Genomic DNA, 12,909 nt, shown 5'->3' with positions numbered 1-12,909 from the left:
ACAGATTCTTTGTTTGGATGGGAGGTTGATTATTTTATATTAGTCACATTTTTCAATGGTAAAGTGAATGTATCTGAGGAATACATCCTAAAGAGATTTGTATTTGGGATAACTTGAAATGCAGCTGGGGTAGACTTCATCTCCCTGTGAACCTGAGCTGGACGTGCAGAAGCAAATGAAGAGGGGACTTGAAATATCTCTTCAGTAATTTATGTGATGCTGAATATGAGGAGTACCTGAGCCACCGTTAGTTTCTGTTGCACAGACGTGATTATAAAAGCTGTTGTTCTGCTCTGTGTTCCCTCTGTGTTCCCTCTGGACTCCTGTTGAATCATCAAACAGCACACAGCTCACCCTCCTGAGCTTTGCTCCAAGCAACCGACAGTGGAAACTAGAGGGATCACTGATCCTCCTCCTTAACCACAGCGCACTTTATGAAAGCAGCCTTAAATGTCTGTTTGATAAGCTTTTATCAATCAGGGACAATCAGACTCATTGGTTCTGTGTTCACTTTTAAATCACAAAGATTAAACAAAATATAAGCTCTTTACTGTTATTGTTAACCTGTTATTGTGTGCCTGGGAATCAAAGATGTGATCTGGCTCTAATTGGCTGCTCTCGGCCTTTGGCTGTCATTAGAGGCACCAAAATGAAGCTGCTGTTACAGATTTCAGCTGTTACACTTCTTCCTGCGATCTGTCACTAAGTCATTGTTGAGTCAGTTTAATTAACTTTTGCAGGATGTCACAGGTTGTTTTTAAGTGTTTCAAAAATACTTTGTTTTTCTTTTTGTTCTCTCATTTTTAAAACTTGTATTTTTTTGATTTTGAAATCCAAAAATCACATATTGTGGTAATGCAGAGTTAGAGGTAGAGGCAGAGGACTGGCTGAGGTGACCTAATTCTCTGCTTCTAAATTCAGACAAAACTGAGGTTATTGTAGTCTGTGCTAAAACTCAGATACATACTTTTTATGGCATTAACTTGGCATGTAGTAAACGAGTATGGAGGTGCAATCACATTTCCGGTCCTGCATAGGTCAAACACAGCTAGATATAAAAGAAAAAAGAAGCAGTTTCCTGCTCGTCAGTGTGTTACACAACTAAACCTATGACCACACTGTTCATCGCTTTTCTCTGCAGTCTTGTTAAATGTTAAACTCAAACTGCTGACCTCATTGTTTACCTCCCCATGACTTGCTTTAACCTCTTTAAAAAAAATCTGATCTTCCACTTACAGGAAGTGACTTCATCATCTCCATGGCAGCAGAACCACCCAAGCACACTGAGCAGAGATTGGCTGAGGGGTGCTGTGACTGCTCAGCATCACTTTTGAGCTGCACAGACTCAGAGTCACAGAGTTCATGTTCAGTCAGCTGGGTGTAACTTGAGCTTTATTCACTGAATTTAAATGAATTTAAATGAATCCTGCCTTGTTCCATTTTAGTGAATTCTGAAAGGAATACAGCTCTGAGCTTCAGCGTCTCTTAATCTTTCCTTCTTGGAAACATGAACTTCCAGTTAGTATCTGCAGTGAAGTGTAGTGATGGATTATCTTTAGTTTAGAAGAGCACATAATGTCGAAGCCTCCACAGGAACAGAGGGAGAGACTTTGGGGATCGCACTGGAACTGTTTTTACAGCATCAACCAAGAAGGTCAAACTTTTCTGCTACAGAAACTGTTTAGTTTTAATCCTTCAAACATTTCACATTTGCTAACATGGATTTTATTTTGATTTGTATTAAGTTAAAGTTAGTAACGGTCTATAAATCATCACAGTACAGTTGGTCTATTTTCCACCTCGTGGGTAACAAACGCAAACACCTGTGTGGTCGTCCAGGTTCAAGTTTCTGATCCTCAATCTTAGTGTCATGCGCCTGCCTAGTCAGCCCATCATGGCAACAAATGTTTTGGTTTTGTCTCTCTCTCCTCTCTCTTGCTCCTGTCACTCTGCCTGCTCAGACTGAGGTCCCGCCCTTGCCTCACGCACCTGCAGCTGATCACCGGTGATTCCTCACTATTGTTTGCTGGCTCTTCATAAGGCAGGGGCGCGGGCTACACGTCGCTGGAATATTGAGTAACTCAAGTTAGTGTTTGCCCAGCTCTGCAGAAAGCTGACATTTGTTGTGTTTGCTTTGGAGTAATTCTCGTCTCTGTATGTAGACTTCCCTGATCCCTCTCATACCCTCACCCCTGAGCGTGAGTATGGCTCATTGCATGGAGTTTTGTGTGGGAGGGATACCCTGTGAAGAGCGAGAGGAGTGGAGCATGTGTGAAGATCTTGTTGCTCCATGACCCTGTGGACCCTTGGAACTTTTTCCCCCACGTGTATCTAGTGCACCCAGTGTGGATTAATAAAAGACTGTTTAATTGTATCTCTCAGTCTGCACCTGAGTCCTTCTCGATTGCCTTGACACTTAGCCAGTTTGAATCTACTTTAGCATCTATATTTTAAATAATTTGGAGTTCACATTCCACTCACCGTGAGAGATGTTGACATAAACGTGGAGCAACAAGCAGCTCAAACAATGATGCACATGATTAGCAGTAATTTTAATATAGGAGACACTAACAGTATCTCCCATATTATACATGACACATGCTGCTGCTTTGTGAAAACTTATGTGGGAAATGCACATGATTAATAACATGCCACCCTGAAAACAAGGGTCAGGAAAGTTTGCATGGTTTTAGTTAAGAAGCAGTTTTAAGAAGTTTCCAGCAGGGGACAGCAGATCATCTCTTTAGTTCCAACACTGAGAGAGATAGAGATTCACTATTTAAGTTCTGTGTAGAGCAGGGGTCCCCAATCCCAGTCCACGAGGGCCGGTGTCCCTTCAGGTTTTAGATCTCACCCTGGGCCAACACACCTGAATCACATGATTAGTTCATTACCAGGCCTCTGGAGAACTTCAAGACGGTTATTTGTCTATTTAAATCAGCTGTGATGGATCAAGGACACATCTAAAACCTGCAAGGACACCGGCCCTCATGGACTGGGATTCGGGACCCCTGGTGTAGAGTCTAACCCAGTCAGAGTAACAGACACTGTAAAATGAGGTTGAAGGCTCTGAAAGCTGTTTTTTTTTCTTGTAGCTACAACTTTGAAATTGACACACAGAGTCATCAATTCTGGACAAAAACAACATAGGAAAAGCCCAACATGTCTCCACACTGCAAATCTATTCCTGAGTGTCCCTCTGTGGTTAGTTTGAAGTCAACTCATAGTATCTTTGTTTTAGTATTTGGTGCCTTTGAAGTAATTTCTGTTGTCAGTATTGTAGTTTTCAGATTAGAGATTTAGTCACACACTTTTTTAAAAGTTTTTTTTTGCTTGTTATTTTTATTTTGCTGTTTATTCTTTTTATTTTTAGTATATGATGAGAAGGCAAAAAATGAAATGGCTGCTCAATTCTTAATGTCAGAAAAATGAATAATAAAAATAAATATTATAGAATTTATTTATTGTTTGCATTTTAAGCCACTTAACAGTGACCTCTGAATTATTATAGTGTAAAAAGCACACAAACAAGGGAAGAACTTTATGCTAGGTACACATAGAAGACAATTTAGAAACTGAACCATGTTTTAATTGTACCTTTGCATTTTTTTGTTGTTTTTTTTCTATTAACAGCCTGCAAAAATACACGAACTTTTAGAATGATTTTTAACTGAAGCTAGAAAAATACCCCAAGTAAGAGCTCATTGATTGTTTTACACACTTGGTGATTCTCACAGAGCTGTTAGCTAAAAGTGTTTCACAGCATTTTCTGCAAATCTGAGGAAACTGGATACGCAGAGGACAAACTATCCACAGCAGATGAATAAACAAAAGTCACTTTTTAAAAAATGTTTTTTCATCATGGAGTTAGAACTGATTGAAACATTGGGAATACCAACACCAAAAAGGATGTTTCTTCTCAAGATTCAAAGTTCAGTATTCAAAAAAATTGCAGAAAATGAAGAAGAAAGTATAATCTCTAAATTAAAAAGTTCTAAAGCAAGGGATGAGTACCAATTTCCTGAAGCATTATAAATCGTGTCTTTTGGTGCCTGTGACCCATCAATCACACACGTAGTCATTCCTCTGAGTTGGAAGGTGGAAAAAGTTACACCAATTTATAAGATAAGATAAGATAACCTTTATTAGTCCCACACGTGGGAAATTTGTTTTGTCACAGCAGGAAGTGGATAGTGCAAAAGTTAAGAAGCAATTAGAATACAATAAGAATAAATACAGTACACAACTGTACAGAATAGAATAAAATAAAATACTATATACAGTAGAATAAAATAGAATAAAATATACAATAAGATAAAAATAGAATAAAAATGCTATATACAACTGAGTAAAAATACAACGATGCCAGAAAAGATTATTGCACATGTGTGTGTTTGATCAGTTAAAGTCTTTGTTGTGGAGTCTGACAGCAGTGGGGAGGAAAGACCTGTGAAATCTCTCCGTCCCACACCGTGGGTGCCGCAGTCTCCCACTGAAGGAGCTGCTCAGTGCTGTCACAGTCTGCTGCATGGGGTGGGAGATGTTGTCCAACAGGGATGACAGCTTAGCCGCCATTCTCCTGTCACTCAGGGGGCATCCTAGAACAGAGCTTGCCCTTCGGATCAGTCTGTTCAGTCTCTTCCTGTCCCCGGCAGAGATGGAGTGGTTCTTATAGAGCACTTTTCTACTCTTCTGAGCGCTTTACACAACTTGTGCATTCACCCATTCGCACCCATTCGCACCCATTCGCACAAGCACATTTTTCCTAGGTGCTTTCTAACTGACATTCACACACATTCATACTCCGATGAATGCATCGGAGAGCAATTTCGGGTTAGTATCTTGCCCAAGGATATTTGGCATGCAGACTAGGGGAAGCCAGGAATCGAACCACCAACCTTCCGATCAGTAGATGACCTGCTCTATCACCTGAGCTACAGCTACCCTTCTGAGCTACAGCCACCCTTGATGCTGCCACCCCAGCAGACCACACCATAAAAAATAGCAGAAGCCACCACAGAGTCATAGAAGGTCTTCAGGAAGGGGCCCTCCACTCCAAACGACCTGAGTCTCCGCAGCAGGTACAGCCTGCTCTGCCCTTTCCTGTAGAGGGCGTCTGAGTTATGAGTCCAGTCCACTCTGTTGTTCAGATGAACACCAAGGTACCTGTAGCTTGTTGCCAAAGGCTATTCATAGATTTATGGTGCAGACTATGATGAAACATTCTCTGCTGTTGTACGATTTGGTTCAATTCGTACATTGTTATCATTTGCTGTGCAAAACAATCTAAATGTGCATCAAATGGATGTTGTGACTGCATTCTTGAATGGACACCTGGAAGAGGAAATCTACATGGAGCAGCCAGAGGGTTACATCAAACCTGGGCAGGAACATCTAGTGTGCAAACTAAAGAAGTCAATATATGGACTGAAGCAGTCTCCACGTTGCTGGAGCAAAGCTTTTACAGAGTTCATGAAAAGCATTGGTTTTACACAGAGTACTTCAGATCAGTGTGTGTTTGTTAGAACAGGTCAGGAGTTGGAAATATTGGCTTTGTATGTTGATGATCTGATTTTGATTACAGAATCAGCAGAGAGCATGAAGACCTTAAAGGACACTCTGAAGAAACACTACAAAATAAAGGATATGGGTGAACTATCCTAATGAAGAATTATAGTTTTGTCTAAGATGGACACAGTACATTTTTATTTGTAAGTTCAAACCAAAAGAGAAAATGTTTTATTTTATTTTTTTATTATTTTATTATTTTATTATTATTTTATTTTATTTTATTTTCTAGTAACACTGTGATATAGGTGCATAATGTTGTTGTTTTTTTGGAAAGAAATAAGCAATGGCAGTCAAGTAAGTGAACTCCATGGTAAAATTAAGTGGGAGTGTTGTAATAGTAATTTTACAATGTATGTTGAAGGGATATTACTGCCCTCTGTTGGTGTGTCTGTGCATTACAAGCAATAAAAGGTGTTCGTTAAAAACATCATAAACTTGTCCACCCCAGCTGTAAAACACAAAAACCAGTCTTACTTGTTATCATCTATCGTCCACCTGGGCCTTACACAGAGTTTGTCTGATTTCTCAGACTTTTGATCTGATTTAGTTCTCAGGTCTGATAAAATAATTATTGTGGGTGATTTTAACATCCATGTAGATGCTAAAAATGACAGCCTCAACACGGCATTTAATTTGTTATTAGACTCAATTGGCTTCTCTCAAAATGTTAAAGAACCCACCCACCACTTTCATCACACTCTAGATCTTGTTTTAACTTATGGCATAGAAACTGAACATTTAACCGTGTTTCCTGAAAACCCTCTCCTGTCTGACCATTTCCTAATTACATTTACAATAATTGATTACACAGCAGTGGAGAGTAGACTTTATCAAAGTAGATGTATTTCTGAAAGCGCTGTAACAAAGTTTTAGAATATAATCCACCCACTGTTATCATCTTCAATGACCTGTACCAACACAGAGCATAGCAGCTATCTGAACGCTACTCCAACAGAGGTCGATTATCTTGTTAATAATTTCACCTCCTCACTATGTACGACTCTGGATACTGTAGCTCCTGTGAAAAATAAGTCCTCAAATCAGAAGTATTTGACTCTGTAGAATAATTCACAAACACGTAGCCTAAAGCAGACAGATGTGTTGGGGGAAAACTCTGTAAAAGACCCAGGAGAAATAAAGACACAAAGAGACAAGGTTACTTTTTATGCTTTAACGTGCGCACGGGTAAGCTGTTCAGAACAACTCACACCGTGTACAGAGGCTGGGCACTTTTTTATAGGAAACACAGTGAGAACAGGATAAGAAAATACAAAACAGATAAAATAAACAACTCCATATGTGGCGCTAGTCTCGTCAGCAGAGAGCTGGGAGAAAGCTGTGAGAGATAAAACAATCTAAAACAATATGTCCCAAAACATTATGTCTTTGCTGAGAAAGTCTAAAAAGATAATTCTAAACTAATCTAACCATAGACAAAGGGGATGTTTGCACATTTAAAAGAAGGTAAAGAAACATAGAATCATTTTTCCTGTAACACCAGACTTACCTCAAACACCCATATTGTATGGAGTTATGGAGATCTCAGTTATTTACTTTAGAAATTTCTCATTTTTATGTAGTGTATTACAATTATGGGGTTTTTTTGTTACCATTTTTTTTTCTTTTGTTCCTTCTGTTTTGTTTCCTTGATTATAGTCAGAATAATTTTTGTTCACCCAGGGCTTCCATGTCTCCCTGATTGCCTCAAGCATGTATTTATGGGCTCAGTCTCCCTTTGGCCTTTGACAGAGCATCTGGTAATACAGGAAACTAAAACAACTTTAATAATAAACATTTACAAAATTTACATTTACATTTACAAAACAAATTTAGAGGATTCATATTTTTCCACTAGTCTTAAAACATATCTTGGAAATTTTCAGGGAAATATAGAAATTAAATTTCTTGATTTCAGACTTTTGATGGAACCATGCTTTTCACTCACACACAATGTAACACATACAATGATTGCGATGGTTTTAACACTTGAACCAAAACCACACTTTCAGTACAGTGGATGTCTAGGTCTGGGGTCTTAACTTTCTGTTGAGGGAGTCATTTCCAATGTCAATGATGTGTCTCATGGTGTTCATTATTATAGCATCAATGTCAGGATTCAGTTCTCTTTCTGAGTGGTAGTTCTTCACTGGAAAAATAAGGTTAATAGGGATGCCCACATGTTTGCTGAACTCCTCAATCTAAATTAAAAAAACAATCAAGAAATATAAAAAATATGATAATTATTTTGACAGTTTAATTATAATGCATTCCTGTATACAGTTCTATTAAAATAATGTACCCTTTGCTGCAGACATTTGCTCCTGTAGACATTTGTCACATCATGCTTTATCTCAGGAAAGGCCTCGTCAATTTTGGTGAAAATTGCCACTTGTGGAATATCTGACAAAATAAAATACAGATATTGAGTAAATGGATTGTGATGTGAGATAAGTGTTTCCTAACACTTCTAGTTGAACATAAAAGATGGTGGTCCAATTTCTATCTGTAGTGATGTGCGATACCACTGATTTCCTTTCCAATCCGATACCAAGTAACATTCAGGGTGGTATCGACGATACTGATTTGATACTGATACTTTGTACAAAAACTTATTTTATTTATTGTATCTCAAATGATAGCATCATAATGATTACAGCATATCAGATTACTTGTTTTTATCACTTAATAATGCAGAGTTCATCATATAGAAATAAAAAAACATGAAGTTGCGCGCTATTTGAACACCTTGCCAGCCTACATCACTAAAGGACTCCATGAGAGAGGTCTGTCTCGCCCTAGCAGCACCTGTCCCTCTCCTCCTCTTCAGTTCGCCTCAACATAGCTCGTCATATTCTGTGATATGATTTACTCTGAGGTGTTTGACAAGGTTAGTGATGTTGCTGCAACCATACATGTCAACCTTGCTGATTTTTCCGGGAGAATCCCGAATTTCAGTGCCCCCCCCAAATTGAAAAACCATATCGCAGAATTCAAAGCGCAGCCCGGCCAATTCCAGTTTCCAACAATGACGGCAGCTACTTAGTTTTAATATTACTCTTATTTCTCTTTCTGGGTTGCAATTTTTTTAAACATATTTTCAGGTGAGAATGTAGCTGTGTAAACTTCAAGTATCTGAGCCGATCGACACATCGTCTTCAAACCCTGCGGTCTTTCACTACTCGGGTTAAAAATTATATACAAGTCACTTTGATAACTTAAAAATGTTATTGTTTGGCTTTTTCAGTGTTTTATTTGTTCGTGAGTAAATCGGTTTGGCTGATATTAAAGTTAGATTAGATTACATTAAATTTAACTTTATTAATCCTTCGGGTGGGTTCCTCCGGGGTTTTCACACAGCTGAATAACAGAAACTGATTAAACAGAAGAGTGAGGCGGTCGAGAATTTACGTCAGCGCCCGGTTATATTTTAGATAGCAAGGAGCAGACGGCAGAGTTTCACTCCACCGAGGGAGTTCATGACGTACTACCTGGCTTTCTTTAGACCGCGAAGGCCGGGTCCTCAGGTGGAAGCAGCCTCTGAATTTGGACACCCCCGCTGTCTCCGGGACGACCAATAATAATGCCTTTTGAATGTCTCCCTATTATGTCCACAACACCTCACTCTTGGAGCACTTTTTTGCCACATGTATTGCAAACCATGTCTCAGCTGTTTGTGGAGGTAAAAAAAGTCCGCGCATGACTCCAGTTACGCTCAGCCATTGTTGTGTGCGCGTACGCCAAGGGGCTTCTAGACTTTTATACAGCCGTATTTTGTACATGACTATGAAAGGCGGAAGAGGAAGTAGTTCCTTTGAATGTAGACAATCCGAATGTTATAGTTTCTTTCTACTGTGTTGCTGTTAATGATAAACTACAAATTTACTCTAAATTACTAAAATATCGATATTTTAATGTGAGGAGACTCGTGAAAATTTGATAAATTCCAAATGACTGTGATTTGTGAACTGTGATTATAACTGTGAATCCAAAGACCAGGTACTTGGAGCTGCTGCGTGGCAGATACGAGTCTGACGTTGGGGGAATAGTATTAGATAATGTACAGGATATACACGGGGAAACTGTGGGTGTTTTAGCAAAGAAACGGATGCGCTGTGGCTCCAATTGTTCAGTATAGCTCTCTCTTAAACCCATCTTACAAACTCTGGTTTAGACTCTGATCCTACCTACATTCTTCAAATATCAGGTGGGTTAGGTTTGTATACTGTTTGTAAATTCTGCAAATTTGTAAATTCTTTATGTCTTTGTGCTGTGTGCCATTTTGCTCTTGTGAAGATAGCTCTTATTTGTTCAATTCCTCAGGTACTTTAATTTTCACTTATAAATGCTGTATAAGGCAAAAATAATCCTCTATTTTGATGAGCTCACGCAAGATACTTAACTATAAAAAATATTTCTAAACTCTCTATTAACACACTCACATACAATGAGCTCATAGCTTAGTCATTATATATGTAAATTTGTATCTAATTACTTTGTTAATCACATATTTTGACTTCAGAAATTATACCATAAATATTTTATGTATGAGCCTTCTAATTAATACATTTCTATCTGTATTTACAAATTATATACTAAGAGTAACGCTTTATAAGAAAGGAATTAAGGAAAGGAAGGAATTAAGGACTGACTAATAGCTTAACAATGTGAATAAGTGTTATTCTTTATTGATGGGTGTTAACACTGAAATGGCAACAAACAATAACAACTGATGGCTTACATTAGATTTTTTAAGGCAATTGGTCCCATTGTAAAAAGAAGAAGGAGTGATTTTTGCTCACCCAGCTCAGTGGCTTCATCTCTGATGTCCTGTATTGCTTCCGCAGTGGCATCATTCATCAGAGATGCAGTGTTGGCATCAACAACACAAACCAAAACGTGCACTTTGTCGTTCTCAGTTGGAGTTCTGTTGTAGTATCTATCGCCTTTTGACAGTTTATTTTCAGGGTTGAACTAAAAGATAAAGCGTAAACATAAAACAAATAATGTAAAATGATGAATTACAGAAAAATTACCAAAAATAATATGAAAATCTTTTCTTTTAACTGAACATCAGAATTTTAAAAATGCAGTAACTCTACCACGTAACCATCTTTTATGTGGCCCTTCAGCGCCTGTTTGACATCTTTCACATGAATCCTTCTGTTTCTTCTGCTGGTTGTGAATTTCAACCCTACCATGTCATTTAGGACAAAAGGGTAAAAGGCATTTCCCTTTTTGATCTTGTAGGTTGTATACTGTGGATCACATATGGAGAATACATTTATTTATTTTAACATTCAAACACTCTCAGAAACAGGTCCCATAATGATTATAAATTCAGAAGAAATTTACAATCTATTGAGCTCTTGTTATTTTTATAACTTGTTGCCACCACAGCATCACCACTGGGTTAGTGGAATTTCATACCGAAACTTCAATGTGAAGACTTAAGTTATTATTTTGGCCTTTTGAAACCAGAAGTGGTGAGCAAGGGGCGAATCTGATAGAGAAACTAAAGTGCCACTACTACTAGAAAGCGGCATTGGTACCATGAGCTGGTGAGGCAGGAGGGGCTAACAAAATTAGACAACAATAGCTATTGTATATAGTAATAGCTAGCTAATTAGCACTAACTATTTCCAGGTTAGCTCATTGACGCTACTGATAGGATAGGAACATGGTGCATTCATTTATCCAATTCCAGGTCTCACCACATGTTAACTTCACATACATGACAGTAAAAGATAGATAATAGCCTTCACCAACTTGCACATTCATGGATAAAGCCAGATCACTGATCTGCCTACAAGTTATTTAGTGAGTCTTAAGGTTCAGATATTGAGGAAGGAGAGTACAAACAAGCTCCAGAAGCTCTTGGTCAAACAATGATTTTAATGACTACACGCGTGGAAGAACAGGAATTGATCTTCAACTTAATCAAAGCATACACAGATTTTTATAGCATCATGGTTTGAATTAATGACGCCCCTTCATACGTCACAGACAGATTAGAATAGGTTCCAGACATTAGTCACAGTTTACTCGTACATCGTGTACATCTTTTAATAGCTATAAGCAGACATAGAACTTCTCTTTTCTATAACACCTTCCATACAAGGTAATAATCTTAAGCCCTCAGGGTCTCTGAGGCTAATTATTGACTCTGATCATCTGTTACCAAGTAGAATAAAATGCAACAGGTTTGCAACAAGAAGCTAGAAACATTGGGGCCTCTGCTCAGGCCTATTCCTAGATTATATGTATTATATGTACTGTAAGCATGCATTGCAGTTATCCTTCTATGTTCTAGTTTCCCTCAGCATGTATCATCTGGACACTCTCACCAGTGAAGCTTAAAACCTTCTAGAATAGAACATCAACTCAAAATAAGCACAGATATGCAATATGTATAAAATAGTTATAACTGCATCTGGAATACAAAGTTAACATAATAACTGTATGCATAACATCTTAAGGCCTTCTCAAAGCTATCTGTTACTCTGTTAAAGCAATGATCAATTTGAATAACCTAGTAATTCAAATAGCCTCGTCTAGCCTGCTGCTCAAATAACTTAAGACTCTGCTTTCACTTTTGCAAATTCTCTGCAAGCCTGTTTCCTGTCAGCCTGTGACTTTTAGCCTTTTCTGAAAGACACACACTGTTAAACCTCTGAATGCAATATCAATGCTACATGATGATAATTATTTAACAATAGCAGTAAAATAATTTCCCTGCTCCACATGAGTCACATATTAACTGTTACTGGCATAGTTGTACTCTGTCCATACCTTTTTGGTGAAACAGTCACAAGAGTTAGCCACCAAAGCCTTGCAACATACTCTCTTTTGTAAGACGCTGTTTACAGAATTGATGAAACTAGATTTTCCAGCTCCAACTGGACCATGAAGAAGGATCCTAAGATTTTGTTCTTCAACCTCAGGTTTGTAGTTCTCCACAAAATGCTGATCAGTTGGGTTCTCTCTGCTCAGGAAAGGAAATATTACATTATCTCACACCTTACATGGAAAAAATGAATAGACATGGAAAATCTGGGTAGTTTACTGACTAAACAGAGGAAATAATTCAAATGTATTTTTTTTCTGTGAGCTTCACTCACCCATTGTTAATTTTCCTCCATGGTTTTTCAAGAACTGACAAGAAACAATTTAATGAGAAAATAACATCAATGTATAGTGCATTTTTTTATTGGATGACAACTCGTATCATTATAGCTTTTGAATAAACTTACGTAGAGATGGAGCAGCTGGTTTTGAAGACGAAAAACCCATAACTGAAACATGAAGTATTTATTCTATTTAATTCAAAGTTTACAGAAA

At 38.0% G+C, this 12,909-nt stretch overlaps 1 protein-coding gene across 1 annotated transcript; it reads right to left on the bottom strand.

The window, feature by feature from the left end:
• Positions 1-7,445: 7,445 nt before the first annotated feature.
• On the bottom strand, positions 7,446-12,341 carry LOC113018461 (interferon-induced protein 44-like). Its single transcript, XM_026161522.1, has 5 exons — positions 12,336-12,341; positions 10,671-10,826; positions 10,371-10,542; positions 7,871-7,971; positions 7,446-7,769 (listed from the first exon to the last, which is right to left on the bottom strand). Exons 1-5 carry the CDS (start codon positions 12,339-12,341, stop codon positions 7,593-7,595), a joined length of 612 nt encoding a protein of 203 aa, XP_026017307.1. The 3' UTR covers positions 7,446-7,592.
• Between the last annotated feature and the right edge of the window lie 568 nt (positions 12,342-12,909).

Source organism: Astatotilapia calliptera, unplaced genomic scaffold (genome assembly GCF_900246225.1).
Source record: "Astatotilapia calliptera unplaced genomic scaffold, fAstCal1.2 U_scaffold_9, whole genome shotgun sequence".
In the NCBI taxonomy this organism is placed as follows: Eukaryota; Metazoa; Chordata; class Actinopteri; order Cichliformes; family Cichlidae; genus Astatotilapia; species Astatotilapia calliptera.
Note: the sequence above shows the minus strand (reverse complement) of the source record. Positions and strands in the feature narration are given on the sequence as shown.